The sequence below is a fragment of the Dreissena polymorpha genome, chromosome 10, assembly GCF_020536995.1.
Source record: "Dreissena polymorpha isolate Duluth1 chromosome 10, UMN_Dpol_1.0, whole genome shotgun sequence".
NCBI lineage: Eukaryota > Metazoa > Mollusca > Bivalvia > Myida > Dreissenidae > Dreissena > Dreissena polymorpha.
Window position 1 is genome coordinate 38,949,545 of NC_068364.1, and position 24,453 is coordinate 38,973,997.

At 38.8% G+C, this 24,453-nt stretch overlaps 2 protein-coding genes across 13 annotated transcripts in view; one reads left to right on the forward strand and one right to left on the reverse strand.

The window, feature by feature from the left end:
* Nucleotides 1-24,453, forward strand: part of LOC127847680 (uncharacterized) — a 391,129-nt gene that overhangs the window by 63,560 nt on the left and 303,116 nt on the right. The gene's annotated exons all lie outside the window — the stretch shown is intronic.
* LOC127847674 (uncharacterized) overlaps nucleotides 1-24,453 on the reverse strand; it is a 168,443-nt gene that overhangs the window by 55,039 nt on the left and 88,951 nt on the right. The window contains exons 1-3 of one of the 8 annotated variants that reach the window (XM_052379735.1): nucleotides 11,148-11,574; nucleotides 9,657-10,672; nucleotides 9,082-9,146 (exon numbers count right to left, since the gene is read on the reverse strand). The exons of 3 other annotated variants lie outside the window; for them this stretch is intronic. In XM_052379735.1, the coding sequence (XP_052235695.1) occupies nucleotides 9,082-9,146; nucleotides 9,657-10,672; nucleotides 11,148-11,482 (1,416 nt within the window). In that variant the 5' untranslated portion in view covers nucleotides 11,483-11,574. Of the gene's footprint in view, nucleotides 1-7,010; nucleotides 9,147-9,656; nucleotides 10,673-11,147; nucleotides 11,575-24,453 lie in introns of those variants that run through there. 4 more of the 8 variants (XM_052379732.1, XM_052379737.1, XM_052379736.1 and 1 more) reach the window with 4 other exon arrangements.

A 24,453-nucleotide genomic window follows, 5' to 3' on the forward strand; every position in this document is an offset into this window, starting at 1 on the left:
TTAGTTTTCTCCACAGACATGTCAGGTTCATTTTAAAAACATTTGGTTGTCCTTTCGATTAAAGGAATAAAAAAGTGTTATTGTATTTCTTGTTTTTAACGCATTCAAACTTTGTTTTGCGGTTGACATCTAAAGCATCCAAGTTGTCAACATTCATTGGTTAATATTTATTTTACCGTGAGACGATAAGTAGAAATGTAAATCAATTAGTTTGCTTTATACTGAATGAGTGCGTGTTTAATGCAGAATTTATCGGTCCTATGCAACTCTATTATAGTTAAATATTATTGTTATACAAGAACAAAATGCATTGAAATGACTCGCAATAGCAGATTGAAAACAATTATGCGCAAGTGCATATTTTACATTATTTTTCTGATTACAAGTTGGTTGGTATTCCCTGTAATAACATTTGTTCAGAGAGTTTCTGCAAACTTTCCCATAACTGATTCCTATAAAACTTAAATGACAACGCGTTTTGTAGACTGCTTTAGTTAATTAGCTTAATTTTGCTCTAGTATTTCAATGAGCAATTTCCGTTCATGTTTGCAGCTGGCATCAAATGGAAACGAACATTACTAGTAATTTAAAACAGCATAATTCGTCAGTAGATATATTTTCTTATTGGAAATCTATTTGAAAACATGTATAAACTTAAAAAAAACTTGTTGCTTTTATTGTTAGGGATATTATGATTTTTGCATCACACGCGCCGGTTTGAAATGAGCAAAGATAGGTTGTACGGTCGTATCTGCAAGATTTGACAATGCTTTGTTTGATATGAAATAGGAGTTGAATACCGTTCCGAAAAGACACAGCGCAGTAACGACACCGCCAAATCCTAATTTGATTTCTTACGTTGGGATGCTAAGGGATGTGAACATTATTGTGAACATTATTGGAATCAACTTTGCTGTAGCAGAAGAAGGGAGAGCCAGGCACCTGTTAGGGCAAGGTCTAGAGCAACGGAAGCTTTATCTCAGTCCTGAATAATTATATTCGGAAGTTTCAGGGAGATGAATAGTCCGATACAAATGTATTTAAGAGTGCAGATATCAAATGTTTCGAATGCAGTAAAGTCTTCCCTCTACACTTGCCAGCCCAAAGTTGACACTTTCGTGAGGCTGAAGTATGAATGAGACTCATCCAAAGTTTTTGGAACCCAGAACGACTTCCGGTCTTAATGTCTGCCCAGATTTTTATTTTGTACTGCACATTGAAAGAGAATACACATTAATCTCGTTTAAAAACAACATATCCATTTTAGAAATAAGTTAATTTTTCCCATAGTTAATAACGACTGAAAGGGAAAAATTACCAATACAAAGCGAACAACTTCTGGGAATTTAGAATAGTTGTCGCTGGTCGTTTAAGTTGTCGTTGTTAACTATCGAAATCAGCTTTGGGAATGCAAAATGGCGGTCGCTGGTCGTTGTTTGCAAGCGGGCGTTATTATCAGGTAAAATATATAGCGAAATTGTTCGGGGGGAAATAGATGTGGTCGTTATAGATAGGTGGTCGCTATTCATAGGCGGTCGCTCGGGTAGGTTGGACTGTGTGCTTATTTTCACTAATTTCTGCACTCAATTTGAGAAATGTTTACATTATCGATGTGGACCTATTTGCTGACACTCATTAAAGTAGAGATTTTCCCCGTCAAAATGTTCAAAGCAGGTATTATCAAATACTTAAACCATGTCTTTCTTTAGATATGAAAGATTGGGTAACGGGAGGTTAAACGATTTATTATGGAATTGCGGTGTCAGCAAAAAGTAAAAGAGCTTGACTCAAGGAGATATACATGTATAAGATTTTGAAATCAATAATATTCGTGTTAGAAACCTCATTACAGGTTTTAACTTTATCGCACTGTGAAATGGCAATGCCGCCTGTAATTCCTAACAGTATTTCGTATCCTAACCAGTCCTTCCCTATCGATCTAAAGAAAAAACAAAAGTATGCCAACTAACACTTTCAAACATCAGAATGGATGATCAGTTTATATTTGATCTATTTTGGAGATTTATCAGGAGCCGAACTTTCAAGCATAATGTTTTAAAACCCGCACAAATACCTCAAATAACTTAAATTGTTACTATGATACGTGCATGGCTGTTGTTCTGTCGGTAGCGTATATTGCAAAAAGACGTTGTAAAACGTTATCATTTGCCTTTGTTATTTTATTTTTTGGGAGCAAAAACATCTATTCGTTCATTAAATAATTATCTCATGTTTTCAAACGTTTTCTGAGTTCAACGATTTAAGTATTATAATAATTATGGAAAATATTAAACATCTCTGATTTAAGTGCTAACACATGCCTTTAACAATGCCTCTGAAGATATTTGTTACGAGTTTAAATATTATTGTTTTCTTTTATTTCAATAGTTTTATCATTTTGCACGCCACTATACAAATATGGGTATTATTGTCATGTGTTTTTGGTGATAACAACACTCATGGGTAATCAAGAAAGAGCTTGTTTTGAATCAGTCTGCCCTCAATCTCATACTAGCTCTCCATCGTGTCATGTTGGTTTGGTAGACACATACTTACCTTAGTAGCCTGCAGTTAAGTGCAGAAAACATTTGCATATATAGTGACGTCCTAGTTCTATTTTAACCAAGGTTGTTTATAGGCTCATAACAATTTATATCTATACTTTCTTTACCAACGATATGTGCTTACCTTGATATTTATTTGATGATACTCTTGACGCTCAAACTTGCTGCTGTAGAACATTAAAAATAAGGGTTGGAAATTAAGCCTTTATAACTTGAATCTAGTAACAAAGGTACTTAATTAAATTTAAGATTAATGCTTACTTGAGGAGCTCATGGCAGATCATTCATCTGGCACCCTGAATCAAGTAAAATACAGTCTGAAATGGTTAACCCCTATACATACAGGTCTTGCTAGTTATATCCCAAAATTAGTTTTGATTTTAAAACAAACATTCTTGTTTTTTCAACATATATAAATCTGGCTATTTTATAAGCGTGTGGCGTCTCATTTCGTGTACAAATAAAACACAATATTGTTTTCCTTCAGCAGCAAGTAACTCACAGTCTGTTCAGGTTTTATGTTGTTTGCTGCTCATCAGTATCCAAGGACTGGAAATGAAGCCTTTAAAACTTCAATCAAGTAAGAAAGGTTCTTTATTAATCTCAAGCATTTAACTCATTCTAAAGGGAGTGTCAGCCACGACGACGAAGAAAAGAAACGTTCTAAAATACCGTATTTTTACAATTATTAGTTGATAATGATTAAAATATCACGACTGGTATATTACATTACTTGAAAAAAGTTGTTAAGTTTTCGTATGTGTGCATGCGTAGTAAATTGTGTATATATATATATATATATATATATATATATATATATATATAATGATAAATCTACTTGCGTTATTTATAGTGTGTATATCGTCATATCACCTATTTTCGCGATGTACTTTCGATTTCACATGGCGAAATTTTATTACCGAATATACTGATAATATGAACTTTTTTCATGAAATGTAATATACCAGTCGTATATATATATATACACTGTAACTCCAATATAACGCGGATGACGGGGTCCAAGACAAGCAACAGCGTTATAAACGGATCCGCGTTATAAGTTTGAACTCATTTATTGTAGGGTGCTATAACAACAGGTATAGTATAGCCTATAATATAGGTATATATGTATTACCATGCTGTGTTGTCATCCGCAAATACATGCATATAAACCGAATCGTATATTTAACATTAAACATACCGCTTTTCTAATGTGCACATTTATCCGATAATCCAATCAAGTTACAACATCACTTAAAATATAATAATCTTGAACATTTATGAAGATAAATATGTCTACGAATTTCATAAACACAACTATATGCACACGCCATTTTTCAGAAGTGTAAAGAGAACAGTGCATTATGGGACAGAGCTTTCATTGGACAAGCGATTTTTTTATAAAGATTGAATGCAATACGATACATAAACAAGGAAATGCTTTATTGCGTCTTACGTCGTCATGCAAAAACGTGCTTCCTGGGGACTTTCTGATACCGGGAAAACATGAAAGCGAATCTCTGTTTACAATTACACTGCGTTAGCATGTAAATATATCGTCTAGATTATTTATTTAATTTCTCGTACACGAACTGAATTAAATGACTAAATACTAGAATGATAATGAAATTACAGAAAACCTTGTTTTATACTGTGCGCAGTATATTTTAAAGCCGCTCCTTTAATAAACTGCATTCATATCAAAGTAAGAATGTTTTTTTCGTTTTGAATAACTTTAATTTTATAATTATCCTGCTTGCACTTAACTTGAAATTAGCGCACCGAACCGCTCTGATAGGGAATACATGTAATAAACACTTACACGCGAGATTTTCACACCTTTATTGACATTACACAACAGATTAACACCAATTAGCTGTCGGTGCTGTTTAACCTCGAAGCGATTAAAATCGGTTTAACTGACGGTTGAATAAAGCAATCAAGATGCGATCGCCGCCATCTTTGACTTGTCTGAAAATACATGAATTTGCATAACATGGATTTGAATAAACAATGTAATGTTGGAGCAAAAACGGGATCCAAGACCCACCCGCGTTATATTGCATTCAGTGTTATAACGGAAAGCATTATATTGGAGTTGCAGTGTATATTATATATATATATATATATATATATATTTATATATATTTATATATATATATATATATATATATATATATATATATATATATATATATATATATTTATATATATATATTCAGTCCAGGCGAAAAGTGTCGTACAAGATTAGCCTGTGCAGACTGCACAGGCTTATCTTAGATGACATTTTCCGTTCATGAATTAAGCCCAGTTATCCAAGAACGGTATTTAAAGGACTGGCGATTACCTGCGGTCCAGTAGGTTGCCACTGTTTGTTTTGGATATGGTGTCCGCCTAGTGATCGGGAGGTCATTGGTTTGATTCCCAACTGTTGAAACTTCCTATAGATCTGCCCAAAATACATCATGTGCTAGTTCTACCCAGAGTTGAAATCGTTTCCATAAGCCTTCAGCTTTCGTTGCAATGGAGCTACAAGATATAGGTTTAAACTACCTGCGGTCGAGATGTTGCTGCCCATGCTTCTCAAGGTCAAGCGGCTCTCTGATGGTCAGATTATATGTGTTACACTTGAACATGGAGCTGGCGGCCTCATTGTGGGTCACATGGTGTCGGTACAACTCGGTGATCTGCGTGAACTCGGCCTGACATATGTAACACTGGTGGCTGCGCTATGTAATACAATGCTGTGCTGCGAAATACATGGCTGTACTGTGAAATACAAGGCTGCGCTATGAAATATAAGGCTGCACTGCGAAATACAATGCTGCCCTTTGAACTACAATCATAAGGTCGCATGTGTAAATATATCCAAAAGTACGGTCTCTTTATATGGGATAGCGAAGATATTTTGTTAAATTGTGTTTGCATTTCCTTACTGATCTAACACTGGTGGCTTCATAGTGAAATATGATCACCAAGGTCACAAGTGTAAAGATATGAGCCTCGCTCTGGAGAAAACAGGGTTTAATGCACGTGTTTATAAAGTGTCGTCCCAAATTAGCCTGTGAAGTGTGCACATACTTATCAGGGACGACAATTTTCCCTTTATGTTCTCACCAAGTTTAATAAATATTGGACTAAATATGAGACTTTTAGAGTGTAATTATGGTTTACAGTAAGCATATCGGGTAAACAGCCCGGCCCACTGGCAGCAATGTTTTTCAACAAACCAGAACCATTTTCTACCTCAGCTGAGATATCATTAGAACAAATACTCTTACCAAGTTTCATGAAGATTGGACTATCAATGTGACTTCTGGAGTCTTACCAAGGTTTACTATTGCTAAATAGGGAACACTGCTTTGCTCCCTGGTGGTCATGTTTTTCAACAGACCAGAACCAGTTTCGAACTTAGCACAGACATGATAAGAACAAATGTTCTGACCCAAGTGTCATAAAGATTGGATCATAAATGTGGCTTCTGGAGAAATGGGCTGTCAGTTGTTGTGACAGCCATTGTGTGAATACGCTAGAGCATATTAAAGAAGAATTGCTCGCGTGACTCATGGAGTTGCTGATGAGAGTCTGTTGTTCACTTGTCATAAATTTCAACCAGATATGTTTGAGATATTAAATAAAGACAAGTCATAAGTGTACCTGTATATGTTTATCAATAATGTATAACGGAAGCATTAAGTACCAAAAAGAAGTTATAAAATATGTGTATGAGAAACGATTTTACTGTTTCAGATCACTGTGACCTTGCCCTTTGACCTAGTCACCTTAAAATCAATAGGGATCGTTTGACAGACATGAACAATACCCCAATGAAGTTTCATGATCCTAGGCTTAGCATTCTTGAGTTCACATCCGGAAAACATTTTACTGCTTCTGGTCACTGTGACCTTGAACTTTGACCTGAACATCAACATGGGTAATCTGTCGGTCATGAGCAATATCCCCATGATCTTTCCTGATCCTAACCCTAAGCATTCGTGAGTTATCATCCGGAAACCATTTTACTGTTTCAAGTCATTGTGACCTTGACCTTTGACCTAGTGACCTGAAAATTAATAGGGGTAATTTGTCAGTCATGACCAATGTCCCTATGAACTTTCCTGATTCCAGGCTTAAGCGTTCTTGAGTTATCATCCGGAAATCATTTTACTGTTTCGAGTCAATATGACCTTGACCTTTGATCTAGTGACCTGGAATTCAATAGGAACATCTGCCAGTCATGATCAATGTACCTATGACGTTTCCTGATCCCAGGCCGAAGAGTTCTTGAATTATCATCCTGAAACCATTTAGTGGACGGACCGACCGACGGACGGACCGACCGACGGACGGACCGACCGACCAACAGACCTACATGAGCAAAACAATATACCCACTCTTCTTCGAAAGGGGGCATAAAAATGTTGTAGTGTTATGAAAACAAAATCATTCTCCATTTATAAAATATTTTTATTAAACTTAAAGACAGTGTTTCATCAAATACTACAAGTAATTTGAATTGACCATATCATACGCTGTCACATGTAAGATTTGGATATAGAATAAACAGATTGGTGTCAGATGTAAGTAATAATCAAATAAAATCTTACATTAGTAAACATTGACAGTTAATTGGTGATGAAACTTTCCATTTTAAACTTTCGAAAACACTGCCACACCAACAATATACATCACACATTCAGTCTTTTTTTATTATAAATTTTGCCTGCTTTGATATATATAAATTAATGCTGATCTAATCGTTTTGTTTATGCGTAGCTTGTTTAAGAGTTTTGACAATATGAACAAGTCAAACGGGTCTGGCAATTCATTTAAAATAAGATAGCAGCAATTGTAATATATAAATGTATGTATGTGTTACACTACTTATTGCACATTTTGTACTTCAATACAAAAAAGAGTTTCTCTTATGCACAAAGTAGTTTTTCCGCTATGCAATATTCAACTTAATGTAAATGTGAAAATTCAATTTCTGATTTTGGTAACCCATGCCACTTTCCACCCCTAAATAAATACAAGGTAAATGTGAAATTGAATTGAACTTTTTTAATAATTGCACGATTAACAAACACAGGGTCAATATATAATGTTGAGTTTTGTGTAAAAGACATTTGATAAAGTTTTTATAAAATTGTTATGTCTTCAATAATTATTGTTTTAAACAACCATAACTAAATAAGTGTGAATCATAAATTCACTTGGTGCAGTGTTGCACACATTTAATATGAGCAAAAAAACAATAATTCTTAGGTGGTATACTGTTCTAACTTGAGTTTAAACAGTGTTCTCCCAAATAAAAAAGCAAATAAACTCTGTTTTAGTGGGGAAACTGTTCTAACTTCAATAATGCTTAATATCTCTTTACCAATCTATCATATGTTGTAGTTAAGATATACTTAAAACAGTATTTCAAAATTAAATTAATTTAAGAAAAAACATATGGCATATCTAAAGAAGCAACATAATACCAAAGTTTTTCTTCTTCCTGAAAACTTTTGTGAAATTGATTTGGAAGAGTGTTGCGCTAAACAGGCGATAGAGTGAAAGGTAACGGCACTAACACGTTTGACATTAAATACATGTATAATTGTCATCAACAAAAATAAAATCTTAAAAAAACAATGGAAGAAATCTGTACAAAACATCAATTGTAACTCTATGAAACAAAACTTTTCTTAAAACAGAACAAATGCTGACAGAGAATAAAATGAAAATGTAAAACCTTCTCTCCTCATTTACATCCTGTTGTTCATTTTACTTTGCAAAACAATCACACAAACATATTGTAGAGCATCACAAATGATAACAAGTAAGTCACATATATACATATTCCTTATTCCAAGATATAGATCAAGATCATAAAAATACACGGATTATATACTTTTTAAATACAAAATAATCATCATAGCGATTCAGTTGATTCCCTGGAACAGATGGTAGCTTGCTTTCAAAGTGTTTGACAACATAATAAATCATCCAGGGAGAACTATACAATTAAACATACGCCTAATAAAAAATCCTTGATGTCATGATTTTTTTAATGAAAATACATTTTAAACATGTTCATGATCTTACAGTATTTGTCAACACAATAAATCATCCAGGTGAATAATGAGATGAAACTTAACACTCAATACAAGTTCGGTGTTGCCAAGCATTTGTGTTGAAAGTGCATGTTCCAAAAGTGTGTACTGAATGGTCTGAAACTAAACTATTTTACTTTAAAGACAAGGATGTCCGCACGATTTGCTTGACCCACAATGATGGATGATGAGCTCCTATTGTAGCAGACAGACAGTGGGTAATGCAGTCCATCACTCCTGGTAGCAAGAGTTGCCAGCTTCTTCTTGCCTTCACCATCCAGCTGTAGGATAATGGACGAGAACTGTCCACAGACCAGCACCTGTCCCTGAGCGGTAACATGTATACCATGCGGCCTTACTAAGTCTGGGTCTGTGAAGGTGCAGATGACTGTTCCATCTCTTGCCAGGGTGATGACCTTGTCGTGTGCAAAGTTTGTGACAAATATCTTGTCACCTGACGGACTCACTGCACACATATTTACTGTAAAAGAGATTGGAATCAATGTGGCTAATTATTTACAGGATCATTATGTTAATTAAAACAAGGTAACATCTTATTCACGCCAGCTATTTATTTTAATTAATAGAGTATGATATTTCTTACAATGAATGAATGATTATTTACTGAAACCCCATGACGTACTCATCAATATCATTTTCTAAGTAAGTTAATATACTCACTGACATAGTCAGTGCTTGCTAACATAAATACTGTTATGGAATTATTTAAGATAGTCTCTAAAGCCAATACCAACTCATAAACAGTAGAAAATAAGTCAAGACAACACTTGGCAAAGGAACGACATTTGTTGAGTAGGTTTCATTTTCATAGGGTGAAAGTATTATTTCTATTATTTGAAAACATAACTATCTGCAATATGCAAAAGTAACTTAACTTGACTTTTATGCAAATATTTAAACAGCATATTAAAATTTCAAAATTCCTTATAATTATTTCAAAATATACCCAGATATCCCAACATAATATTACCTGTGAAATCGTTTGATGTATCCTCATACAGCTTATTTAGCAGGTCTCCACTCATTGAATACTTGTAAAGTGCAGTACCAGAGGTGAGATACAGGATTTGCTGATTATTAGCGATACCATGACATGGATGTATAAATTGTAGCTTCCTGCCCTTAACCAGCCGCCCATCATTAATCGAGACAAACTGAGCCCCATGTGTCTTATAGCCAACCACAACAACAGCTACTTCACTTGGTGTGATAAGACACATGTCCATTGGACAAGCATTTAAATCACAATGTTCCACAACCTGGTATTGATGATCTAGTAGCTTAACTCTTTTATTATCATGATCTGCAACAAGGATTTGATCATTTAAGAGAACACAGATGGCTCTTATAATAAATCTCTTCTTTGCATCACTTGGTATGCTCACATTATATTCTGACTTCCCTTGCACAGCCAATACCTTGTTTGCGGCACCAGGCAGAGGTACCGCTTGAGTACATACCACAATCCTCCCCAGACCTGACAAGTTAGATAAGTGCTGTTGAAAATCACTGTCAACCTGGAATGTCAGTGAACTTTCTACCTGAACTAAGTTCTCTATCAGATATGTTTCAGACTGATTAATTTTTTGAAGACATTTCTTGCTTGCAATAAACGAGAGTTCTGCTTTACCCTTATCAACAATGTCATGTATTGTGTCTCTGAGTCGTGTCAGTTCATTTTGAAGCTTGCTGCAATTGTCCACATTAGTGTTGACCGAAGCTTTCAGACTCGTCATCTTATCTTCTAGCTCTTTCAATGTTGTCTTCTCAATCTCGTCTAAAATTGTATTTATTTTCTGGCGTGTTTGACCTATTTCATGTAATTGTTTTTTGTACGAAATCTGCAAAGACTGCATGTTGGTGTCCCAATAATTCTGAAGTTTCTTCAGTTCTACAAGAACAGTTTGAATCTTTCTTGATAATTGCTGCAAGTCTGGCAAAGGTCCTTTAACTGACTCAGATATCAGCACTACTTTAGCACATTGTCTGAAAGGAAACCATACATCAATATTTGTATGTGGTCTACATGAGCATGAAATAAAAATATGTAAACACTTTATCAGATATTTCCTGTTTTCAAAATGCTTTTTTCAGGGATAATAGTCTTAGCTATGGAATGAAATAATTTAGTTTCAATTTCTAATTTCAATAAACACTTTGCCAAAATTGATCTAAATAATGATAGATTGAATAATCTTTTAATGAAAACAAATGGACCTTGGTCTGTGAAAAAGGGGTTTAATGCATGTGCCTAAAGTGTTGTTCCAAATACTTTCGGTCTTAATTTGATTTTTGCTAAGAAGAGACTTTCTTGAAAAAAAAAATAGCATAAAAGCGAAAAGTGTAGTCCCTGATTCTCTGCACAGGCTAATCTGGGACGACACTTTATGCACATGCATTAAACCCCTTTTCACAGAGAATGGCCAAATTATATTTGAAAGCAAATACATGTCTTAATTACCTGTGATTGACGAAAGCACAATTAGTGCAGCACAGCTGACTGTGGTCATTACAAAACATCTCTAGCCGTTTGTCTTTATGAAGGTCACATTTCTGAATGAAATCCTCCACTTCCTTGCACACTGGCCACTTACTTGTGTCTCCCCTTCCATATGTTACATGTTTTCCAAACAACTGACCATGCAAGTTAATACATTTTGCACAATAAAATTTTAGACAGTTATCGCAGTAAAACTCGGCCCACTGGTCAATTTTGTGCTCTTGACACGGTGAACAACAAAAGTCTGTAAATGAATCAGAGCCTTTACCCACAGTTGACTGAGAAAACAATGCCATCTTAATCACTTTATTATAAATATTCTTAAGAGATCTGTGCCCATTAAATTACACCCCTTCAACTGGTGGCTTAAATCATCTAATCTATTACTTTGGACGGTACTGTTGAATGATACACATTTGTGTTATCAGTACTTGAACTCATGTACCAGTACGCATTATCAAATCAATGAGTAGGACGTTATCATACAACAAAGCCTGTACGATCATTCAGAAACCTGCAGTCTAAAGTCAAGCACTTTAAAGCATTTTAAGGTAAAAAAGTGAAATTCAAGCAATATTTGTAGAACAACTCTTTTTTTAAGTGTATGTAAGGTATACAATAAACAATTATAATGTTCATAAAATATATATTTGAAAAGACATATGCTAAAATTATATCAGTTAACAGTTTAACTAGAGTAGAGACGTCTTAATTTTCCATTCACATGATTAAACTGATATTTACATTGAAACAGTTTTCAACAGAACCACTAGGTATATGATACGCCCAATACTGTTGTTCTTTTTCAACCTGACCACTTATATGAAAGCACGTTGGGTATCTCCTAACGTTGATGGGAGCAATCTTTTACAATAAATTTAGCTGAAAGCTAGCACAAAAAATACACTTTTTAACAGTGAGAATTTAACTTACAGGGGATATACTGATGCATGACCGATCCTGAAAATATAACACGGTCGAAAAAAAAAGAGTAAATGGATATTACAACTCTATGTGAACTGTATAACTCAATTAAAGGATCCACTTTTGATTTAAATATGCTTCTACATGTTGCTGCAATTACTACCACTGTGTTTGTCAAACATGCATCAAACTTAGCTAGACGAAGCATATATTGTTTACCAATAGCAAACATGAAACTGCAGTAAATCAAAGTACAATTGATGAACTAGGCTGTATTTTTCCTAATTTTCGTCTTTTGCAGACATCATGCTGTGGGTGGCACAATGTGTTCATTTTTAATCTTAAAGGATTTTTTTCAAAGATATATAGAGTACAAAACTAAATAATCATGTGACTCCTGTTGCTCATCAAAGAAGAGAATGTTTCAATTGTTTAGTAGGAAAAGTAATGCCTTAATTTTTCTGATCAACTGTGTTTTGTGCCGATTGTCTCCTGGAAGCTATGCTTTTCAACTAACCCAAACCATTTATGAAATAATCAAAGATATTATTGGAGCAAATGTTCTAACCACGTTTCAGGAAGATTGGAAAATAAATATGACATCTAGAGTGTAAACAAGAATTTACTAAAGCAATATAAGGAAAACTGCCCCGTCAACTGGTGGCCATGTTTTTCAACGGATCGAAACGATTTTGAACTTAGCTAAGATATCATGAGAACAAAATTTTCTGACACAGTTGCATGGTGATTCGACTAAAAATGTGACTTCTTGCATGTTATCAAGAAGTAATGAAAATTACACTTTATGTGACTTATAGAGAGTTAACAAGCTATTCTTCAATTTGACTTAGTTTTTTACCTTAAATAACACAGTTTTGAACTCAGCCAAGATATCATTGGGACAAATCTTGTGATCAAGTTACATGAAAATCGGCAATAAATGTGTCCTCTAGAGTGTAAAGTAGATAAATGTTGATGATAGAAAACTCACAATGGACAAAAGGTGATCACATTGTGCTCAGGTGAGCTTAAACGCTAAAAAAAAGAACAAACCATCTTCTTGAACTCTAAGATTAACATGTTTGACTAAAGCGACGGATGGGTAGTTATGTGCTTATCAATTTCGACCCCTAAACCCCTACTGAAAGTAGTGTCATAAACAAACTACAAAAGCCATGATCTGGGGAAAAAATGGGACTTAATGCATGTTTGTAAATGGTCACTCCTGATTAGCCTGTGTGGAAGACACTTTCTTCATAAACAGGATTTTTGTTTAAAAAAAATACTTTAAATAAAAAAAATCCATATAGGCTGAAAGTGTCGTCCCTGATTACCCTGTGCGGACTGCACATGCTACTCTGGAACAACACTTTATGCTCATGCATTTAGCCCTGTTTTCACACAGCGCGGCCCAAAAGTACTTGGACCTGGTTACCTTCTGCAGTTCCACGTCCACCACTTCAGATCCCTGGGTCATCTGCTCCAACCTGCGTGGTTGATCATGGTCAGTGACTGACCAGTACCACCTGACACAACAAAGAAGTTTAGCGACTGACCAGTACCACCTGAAACAACACAGAAGTTAAGCGACTGACCAGTACCACCTGAAACAGCACAGAAGTTTAGTGACAGACCAGTACCACCTGAAACAGTACACAAGTTTAGTGACTGACCAGTACCACCTGAAACAGCACAGAAGTTTAGTTACTGACCAGTACCACCTGAAACAGCACATATGTTCAGGGGCTGACCTGTACCACCTGAAACAGCACAGAAGTTTAGTGACTGACCAGTACCACCTGAAACAGCGCATATGTTTAGGGACTGACCAGCACCACCTGAAACAGCACAGAAGTTTAGTTACTGACCAGTACCACCTGAAACAGCGCATATATTTAGGGACTGACCAGTACCACCTGAAACAGCACAGAGGTTTAGTGCCTGACCAGTACCGACGGAATCAGCACAGATAGTGAGCCTAATACTACAGCCTGCGCTTGTTGATCAGGGTCAGCGAATGACCAGTACCCCCTGAAACAGCACAGATATTGAGCCTAATACTCAAGCCTGCGCTTGTTGATCAGGGTCAGCGACTGACCAGTACCCACTGAAACAGTACAGATATTGAGCCTAATACTCCAACCTGTGCTTGTTGATCAGGGTCAGCGACTGACCAGTACCCCCTGAAACAGTACAAATATTGAGCCTAATACTCAAGCCTGCGCTTGTTGATCAGGGTCAGCGACTGACCAGTACCCCCTGAAACAGTACAGATATTGAGCCTTATACTCAAGCCTGCGCTTGTTGATCAGGGTCAGCGACTGACCAGTACCCCCTGAAACAGTACATATATTGAGCCTAATACTCAAGCCTGCTCTTGTTGATCAGGGTCAGCGACTGACAAGTACCCCCTGAAACAGTACAGATATTGAGCCTAATACTCAAGCCTGCTCTTGTTGATCAGGGTCAGCGACTGACCAGTACCCTCTGAAACCGTACAGATATTGAGCCTAATACTCCAACCTGTGCTTGTTGATCAGCGTCAACGACTGACCAGCACCACCTGAAACAGCACAGATGTTCAGCGACTGATCAGTACCCTCTGAAACAGCACAGATGTTGAGCCTAATACTCCAGCATGTGCTTGTTGATTAGCGTAGCGACTGACCAGTACCACCTGAAACAGCACAGATGTTTTGCCGAATATTGTTACGCACCTCTGCTTTGAGGTATACCGTTTTAATGACTTGATTACTTATAGATTTCAAATAGTTGTTAATATAGTGTTACGCTTGTTCCATCCGTTTTGAAATATGACACAAGTCCATAGTAAACATTTAAACAATAATTTATTCTTGCGAAGACAATAATCGCAATAAACTTCGTGCGAAGACAATAATCGCAATAAACAACCCGTTAGACCGCAACACAATGTAAGTGATTCCTAACCGCCAGCTTCCCGGTAATTATACTAGGGTAGTATTTACAAAGTTAATGGCGTGTGACGCACAATAAGTCAGTTCTGCGTTCTTCCAGTATTTATGTGTAAATAATACAATAAAAGTGTTAAAATGCTTCCAAAATCAGTGTTTCTTAATGTAAACAAACTTCAACTTACTGGATTATTACTATAAATTTATGTGTTAACGACTAAAAGGTATTTACTTCGAAAAATGAATGGCTCTCTTCACAAAAATTACGTCCCTCCTAGATCTTGACTTAAACTCCACTCCTGGTTTTTTACTTATTGTTTAATACTCATGACCAAAATTGGTCAGTGACCAAGATTCTGGTCAATGACCAAGATTCTGGGCAATGACCAAGATTCTGGTCATTAATGACCCAAATTCTGGGCACCAGTGACCAAAACTGGTCAGTCACGTGACTGACCAAAAATAATGACCCAGAAATTCGAACGTTTCATGACGTCGTTTACAAAACGTCATAACAATAAGACATATTGGCGCCTTATTTAGAAAAACAATGAAAATTACAAAGAGTTAGACATGGATTTACTTTGATGTGATACATCTTCTTGCGACAACAAAGTTGAACTCTCAAACTGTCAAAGTGACATTCAGGAAAGGGAATTTCCCAGAATTCAATAAAACAAATGGCTACCAACATGACAAGGTGCCACTTGAAGCAAATAGGTAAATAGGTACATGAAAGCTGGCAGAAATTGTAAAATATTGAAATGTACTACTAAGAAACAAAATTCTATAACATGAATGGCTTACAACTAGATGAAAGTTCTGGTGATGTTTAGATTATATACATTCACTTGAGAAAATATGCCAATTGATTTATATAGTCACATAATGTCACCAGTACGAACAACTTCACAGTCCATGAGAAAAGGTAAGTGTTACTGTCACACCTGGGGAGTATCATTACCCCCCTCTTAATAAGGCAAAGCTCCTGCTGCCTTTTACTTATCATAATACACCACATACATACCAATAATTGCTCATCAGCGTACTTCATTGCATTAAAAATAAACAACAATAACAGATCAAAGTATTAAACTTATAACTTTGTGTATAACTGTTTACTGTACGAACTGATCATAGTGTATGACAGTCTATTTAAATAACAGTCACTGTTCAGTGTACGAACTGATCATAATAAACGGCAGATCATTTAAATAACAGTTACTGTTCAGTGTTCACTGTCTGTATGATCTTCTTAAACACACATTTAACTTCAATAAATATTTAACAGTAAATAACATAACATGTTTAATTGCAAATGCACTTATTACGCAAAAGTTAATGTCAGTGTCCAGCGTCTTTGTATGATTGGTAATTCCCGCTTGACTTTGACCGTCTCTCTTTCGCCAATGTTTCTTGGATGCCGCCCAGCTGCTTCGAGATTTTTGAGACCTCCTCCACCAGCGTTGCCATGGACCTCTGTGTGGACAGACCAACCTCTACAAGTTTTGCCACGGACCTCTGTGTGGACAGACTAACTTTCAGCTGCTCGTCCATTGCGCTTGATAAGGACCTCAAAACGTTCGCCGCGTTACACTGGCAAGTGGGACTGGGACTACCGGTACACTGGGTTGATGCCTCAATTCGCTGGACCTTATGCCGGATGCCTGAAGATTCTGCGAATGGCACTGGTAGTGGTCTTTTCAGAGCGACAGGGGTCATCGGTCTTGAGTCCCCTAGGAAATCCAGAAATGGACTTTCTTTCTCATCCAGCACAGGTGTGGACAGCGATGCAACGTACCTCGTTAGTGATCCAAAACCAGCTGATGGACACAATGGCTGGAAGGAGTTTTCTGCTGCTACTTCTGATGACATCATTTGGGCGTTAGTTGACTGCGCACTCAAAGTAGTTTGCAGACACGGTGCTGGCCCTTCAGCTACCCCCTGTTCATAATTCACTGCAAACCATGAATCCGGGATGGCAGATGTGTTCAGGCGCGCTGACAATTGGGGAGTTGCAGCGATGCCGCAAGCCTTTGCTGTCGTGTAGATCTGGCTGGCAGACGTGTCCAGTGGCGCCGACAATTGGGGAGTTACAGCAATGCCGCAAGCCTTTGCTGTCGTGTAGATCTGGCTGGCAGACGTGTCCAGTGGCGCCGACAATTGGGGAGTTACAGCAGTGCCGCAAGCCTTTGCTGCCGTGTAGATCTGGCCAGACCTCTCAAAGGGGGGCAATTCCTGATGGTGGGATTTTGTTGACACTGGAATCGGCTTAACCAACCACAGAGGCACCATTGACCCGTCTTCTGTAAATACCGTTTCGTTGTCATCTTCCTCCATGTCCTCCATCTGGAACCTGTTTCTGTCACACCATTGCGCACTCTCTTCAGGCGATAATGCTACCATATCCCCCTCAGTAACATGATATGGGTCTTTTGCCCTTCGCAAAACTTTGGTATAGTCAGGTTTCCCTGACCTCTTCTCCTCAGTCACATGCCTAGTATATTGAGTTAAGTGTTTCAGAAAGGCTTGCTGGTCCTGGCACCTTAAACAACACAGGGTGCAGAAAAACGGCGCCCTGTCCATGGGAACGTGTTCCTTCAAAATATGGCCCTCTATGCGGCTCCTGCGATCAACTTTAGTGCAGTACTTACAGCGATACGCTCTACGCTTAAAGTTGCCGACACGGTTCATTGTCTGAAAATACACAAACCAACAACTCTTTAGAGTACGGAGACAAATTGATCGCAGTGACTGACTCTGTGCTCACATCTTCGAATATCGGTACGCGATTAGTTAAGTTCCTTTAGTATTCTTCATTAAATTAAATGTTTTTTGTTCGCTTATTTCCTACTATTCTTATTATTACTATTATTATTAAGACGATTAATAAAATAATTTTCAACAGTATTTTGTGCGGTTTAATAGTTAGTTTCGGATACACATTTACGCACGCCTGTTCAAAAGCCTTTTACGCAATTTGGATGCCCATGATGGAGGGTTTATTCCCTTATAGGGTTTCAGCTTATCGTGATGGACAACCAACGTTTGTCCGTTTTTTTTAAGCTTGATCACAAAATTTATAGGCGACCGTTTTTCAGTTATTAAAAAGGGACCATCAAATGCCCTTTCCAGTTTTGAACTAACACCTACACGTCTAGTTTCATGGAGGCACCACACATAATCACCAAGCTCATAATTATGAAACACCATTTTCTTATCATAGAATTCCTCACTTCGTTTAGCTTCGCTTGCTAAATGTTTCCGAGCCACCTCATGCGCTCTTCTCATAGTTTCTCTAAGGTTTAAGACATACATGCAAGTGTCTTCTTGCTCAGAGCTGTTTGGGTTCAAGTCTGGGAACATCATATCAGCGGGAAGTCGAACTTCACGCCCCAGAGTCATCATGTTTGGGGATAACCTTGTTGCCTCATGTGGGGTTGCACGATAGGCGCCTGCCAAACATCCCAGGTGTTGATCCCAGTCGCTTTGTTCCCCTTTTAAAAATGCCTTGATCATCTTAAGAAGAGTGCGGTTGTTCCGTTCGACTTGCCCATTACCTTTAGGATTTCTTGCACTCGACCTAGTCTTCTTTATTTCTAGAGTTCTACATAGCTCCTGAAATACTCTGCTCTCAAATGCCGCCCCCTGGTCCGAGTAAAGCGACAATGGAGCACCCCACCTGGCTATTACATCATTCATCAATCTCTGCGCGCATTCTTCCGCCGTTTGATTTGGAACAGCCAAAACCTCTGTGTACTTAGTAAAGTGGTCGGTCAGTACCAAAATATATCTATTTTGTGCTCTTGTTACTGGGAGTGGTCCCATAAAGTCTAGCGCCACTCTTTCCCATGGCCCGCCTGATTTCAAATGGCCCAAAGGAGCTCTCGGTTTCTTGTTCGGCTTCTTGTCAGCTTCACAAGTATCACATCGTTGGATGTACAGTCTGACATCTTCCTTCATGCGGAACCAGTAATAGCTTCGTGTCAAATTGGCTTTGGTTTTCTTAACACCCAGATGACCCGCCATAATAGTGTCATGTACAGCCTTCAACGCTCTAGATCTAATGTTAGCTGGAAGTATTATCTGGGTTGCTTCACCTGTACCATCCTTCTTTAGTTTTGTCCTACATAGTACACCATCTATGATCTTGAGGTGATCCTAAATCAACCAGTAATGTCTGGTTTCCGGGCTCAGCTCTGCCACATAAGCCCATGGTGGTTTGGAAGCGGACATCAGTCCTTCATAGATTGGCTTGATATTGATATCAACAGCTTGAAGATTCGCCACTTCGGTAGGAGACATTTCACATGCCCACGAAAGGTTGTTATTCTTTTCTTTAGTCACTCGTACGTTATCGCATATGCTGGCCACCTTCACACCTTCAACCTGCTTACTATTCCCAGCAGCTTCATCGATATTGGTGTCAACACTCAAAGATTGCTCTACATAAGCATCATTTTGATGGACCTCTGATGGCTCTCTACTTTCTACTAAAGTACCATGCGGCTGAAATTCCATAATTTCTGCCTTATGCTTACATCGGCTGCATGGTCCGCATTTTAGGGGTTCACTCATATCGACCTCGTGACATGTACAACCCCTTGGCGTTTCACAGCGCGACAGGGCATCACAATGCTGTTGAAGCTTTCCTACGCAATCTGAAAATCGAGCGGTGACAGGATTTCGATCCATCGGGCGATTTTGCCGTTAGGCTCTTTCAAAGAGAAAAGCCAAGTAAGGGCTTGATGGTCGCTTCTGACGATGAAACGTCTTCCCAAAAGGTACTGCCTGAAGTATTGTGTGAAATAGACCACTGCGAGAAGCTCTCGCTCTGTCACACAATAGTTACGCTCAGCTTTGTTAAGGGACCTACTCGCGTAACTGATCACCTTTTCGCGACCTTGCTGCTCCTGTGCCAGAACGCCACCTATTCCGCACCCAGACGCATCGACATCCAAATAGAAAATACCACCACCGTTCAATGGATAACCCATCACTTCAGGGCTAACCAATGCCTTCTTAATGGCTTCAAAGGATTTCTGACATTGTTCAGTCCAAAGAAAAGGTGCCTCTTTTTTTGTCAGGTCAATCATTGGTCTGGCTATTTTAGCAAAGTCCCTTACAAACCTTCTGTAGTAAGAGCCTGTAGCCACGAATTGCTTTACTTGTTTTGCAGTTTGTGGAATAGGCCAATTTATTATCTTTTCAACATTACTCGTATCCGGTTTGATCCCCTCTTTTGACACTATATGTCCAAGGAAGACAACTTCTGTTTGCAGTATGCGGCACTTCTCAGGCTTGAACTTTAGACCTGCTTCTTGAATACGCGCCAGCATCTCATCAACGCGGACAATGTGGTCAACGAAATTTTCACCAAACACAATAATATCGTCAATGTAGACGAGACACGTCTGCCACTGGAGACCTTGAAGTGCTAATTCCATGGTGCGCTGAAAAGTGCTAGCAGCATTGTTAAGACCAAATGCCATCCGTGTCATTTCAAACTGTCCGAACTTACACACAAAAGCGCTTTTCGGTACATCTTCCTTTTTCAGAGGTATCTGGAAGTAGCCGGACGTCAAATCAAAGCTACTAAAATACTTGGACCCAGCCACGGCATCCAAGCAGTCCAGGACTCGCGGAAGCGGAAACCCGTCTGGCTTAACCAAAGCATTGACGCGCCGGTAGTCGACGCACGGCCTAATTGCGCCTGATTTCTTTCGCACTAGCACTATCGGACTAGCCCAAGGCGAACTGCTCTTCTGGATCACCCCTTTCTTCATCAGATCTTCGATTGCGTTCCTTTCTTCGTCGACATAAGCTAACGGTACCCGACGAGGCCTTTGTTTCACTGGAGCGGCATCTCCGGTATTGATGCAATGCTCTGTTAAATGGGTTAGACCTATATCCCTGTCATCTTTAGAAAATGAATCGCTGTATTTGTGAAGCAAACCTGCAACAACGGCTTTCTCGTGTTCCGTTTTACCTACTGTAGAGCGCTCGTGAAGATCTTTAAGATGAGCTGGTAGTTCTTTTAAACCTTTTTGGGCAAGTGCTTCTACATTACCAGGCAATTCTTGGTTCGGTCTTACAGCAATTCGTCTTATACTAATGTTATTCGCCACATCTTCGCTCTCTTTATCAACGACGACACTTACCACCCTATCAATGCGTTCTGCACGTGCTATTTCGGCATCCTGCTTCAGCATTGCTTCTTCAGGGAACGGATTCATAAGCCTCACCTTGCAAGTAGGGGCTGAGTTGATGTTAACTAATGTTGCAGCCAAAACTAGACCATACCGCTCTTGGAACATATCAGTGGCTTCAATGATAAAGTCAGGCTTCCCTCCGTCATCAGCCTCTTCTCTTTCCACATACACTTCTATCACAGCTTCTGAGTTCCCTGGAACTAGCACATCGTCTGCAACAGTTACCTTTCGCATTTGCCTCAGCCTTTTCTGTATACAAGGTATATCTTTGCCATCTAAAGAAATTATACTGCGACTCAAAATGATATCAGCTGGACTCTCGGCGTTCCCCAACACGTCATAGCCCAACAGCACGTCATCTTCTATGTCGGCTACTATAGCTTCTTGAAGCCTCTTGACTGGCCCAAGCTGCATTCTGAAGGCTCCTCGACCCATTACCTTAATGGGCATACCCCCAGCTCCCCGCAAACCTATGGCACCAGTTAACTTTGGCTTCTCACTCTCTCTAAGCCGATTGAAGATCCTCGAAGACACAATAGTTTTCGAGGCACCAGTGTCAGTTGTAAAAACGACAGGAGTATCTTCCACTGTACCCTCAATGTACAGGCCATCCCCATAGTCCCTGTCGTTACAACTGCTCACTGGTTCTGTCGCTGTTGTGGTTTCCTTTTGGCCCTCCAATACTAGATCATTTTTACATGGACCTCCCTTTGGCCGCAAGGGCTGGTCCTTTCCCGTTTAAAGGCTTCTGTTTTTCATCAGCTGTTCTGTTAAAAGCGTTCTTTTGCTCTTGATTGGGGCATTCCCTCGCATAGTGTCCCTTCTGTTGGCATCTGAAGCAAGTCACATCTTTCTTGAAGTTTCTATTTTGAGGTGTGTTTCGCTCTGCCTCTAGTTTTTCGATCCTCGCCAATAGCTCTTTTATTGTAGATGCTTCGCTCTTGCTCTCATCTTCGTTTTTTACTCGCGAAGGAGTTGTCTTTGCATCTGCCCCTTAATTGCGAAAGCCTTTTCTTCCTCGTCTGCAACGGTACTATCATAATCGTCGTGTTCAGTTCTCCTAGCATTATAACGGGTTCGCCTTTCAGCTCTGTTTGAGCCGCGGATTTCAATCAGGTTCACGGCAAAATATACCGCCTCATCAATATTTCGCGGTTCGTTATTAAATTCTACCTCGAATTTAACATCATCATCACTCAATCCATCTAGGAATCTTCGTACCAGATCTTCGTCCCTAGTACGTCGATCTCTCCAGCCATGAGCCTTGTCATAGAGTTGCTTCAACTCCGCTGCATACTCTTCGAGAGTCTCGCCATGTCGTTGCGACCTTCGGCTGAACTTTGACGCAAAAGAGCGCGGCGTTTCGATGACACGGAAACGGCTGTCTAATTCTTCCACTAAAGATTGATAGTCATTTAGCAAGTTTGGGGAGAGTTGCGAGAATGCAAACTGGGCTGCCAAACCTTCGAGTCTGGGTAGCAACTGGTCCAGCATTTCGTCTTGGCTCCAATTGTTCCTTTTTGCGATCGCTTCAAACTGCGATATCCAAGTCACCCAATCCTCTTTTCCACTAAATGATGCCATCTTTACAGGTGGAAGTCTTCGCTGCTGATTCTGACGTTGACCATCCATGTAGGCAGGAGCTTGGTACTCGTATCTGCCACGGGCATTTTTGCACCTGGTATTTGAAACCCCAGGTTGCGCATGCGGCTGTCCATTGTCAGTTTGCCGTTCGTAATTACGGTCAATCACAAAGCCGTTGTTAAGAAACCGCGGCGCTTGCGGTTCCGGCTGCGACTCCCTCACGTCGGGCACTCTGTTGCCAACTCTAGAATCAACCCGGCTATCAGCCCCACTACGTAGATCATCATCTAGATCACCCACACGCCTGTGTACCGTCGCAACAAATGTGTTGTTGTTCGCGTTGTTAGCAGTCGAAGATGTAGTACCCCGCCCTGCTTCCTTCAGCTGCTTTAACTTCACAACGACATCACGCAAAACGGAAGCCATATTCGACATTTGATCGTGTAGCGCTCGTACCCCGTCGTCAAGTACATGTTGGCTTCCGTACGCGACCTCCGCGTCCGACTCAGGTGTTTCTTCATCGCCACGAGCCGACGAACCACTTCCGTCACGGAAGGTTACCTCACTGTCTACCGCCCTCGGATCACTCATATTTGACTTATACGATCGTAATAAATTATTGTATAAAATAACACTTTCAACCCACTGTTTGCACTTTGTTTTTTTGAAATAACTAGTACGTTTATTTAAAACATATGCCTACATTCGTGTGAACGCGCGTAACAACAGTCCGATGTTTGACCCGAAAAAAGTGACTATTGTATATGTCAAATGGTAGCGTAATAAAAAGTAACAATTTTCACTTTAAACGTAGATAAGCGTCGGATTCATATCGCTGGATTGAGTTTAAAACTTCAATCCCACCGCTGTACCACCAAAAATGTTACGCACCTCTGCTTTGAGGTATACCGTTTTAATGACTTGATTACTTATAGCTTTCAAATAGTTGTTAATATAGTGTTACGCTTGTTCCATCCGTTTTGAAATATGACACAAGTCCACAGTAAACATTTAAACAATAATTTATTCGTGCGAAGACAATAATCGCAATAAACTTCGTGCGAAGACAATAATCGCAATAAACAACCCGTTAGACAGCAACACAATGTAAGTGATTCCTAACCGCCAGCTTCCCGGTAATTATACTAGGGTAGTATTTACAAAGTTAATGGCGTGTGACGCACAATAAGTCAGTTCTGCGTTCTTCCAGTATTTATGTGTACATAATACAATAAAAATGTTAAAATGCTTCCAAAATCAGTGTTTCTTAATGTAAACAAACTTCAACTTACTGGATTATTACTATAAATTTATGTGTTAACGACTAAAAGGTATTTACTTCGAAAAATGAATGACTCTCTTAACAAAAATTACGTCTCTCCTAGATCTTGACTTAAACTCCACTCCTGGTTTTTTACTTACTGTTTAATACTCATGACCAAAATTGGTCAGTGACCAAGATTCTGGTCAATGACCAAGATTCTGGGCAATGACCAAGATTCTGGTCATTAATGACCCAAATTCTGGGCACCAGTGACCAAAACTGGTCAGTCACGTGACTGACCAAAAATAATGACCCAGAAATTCGAACGTTTCATGACGTCAATTACAAAA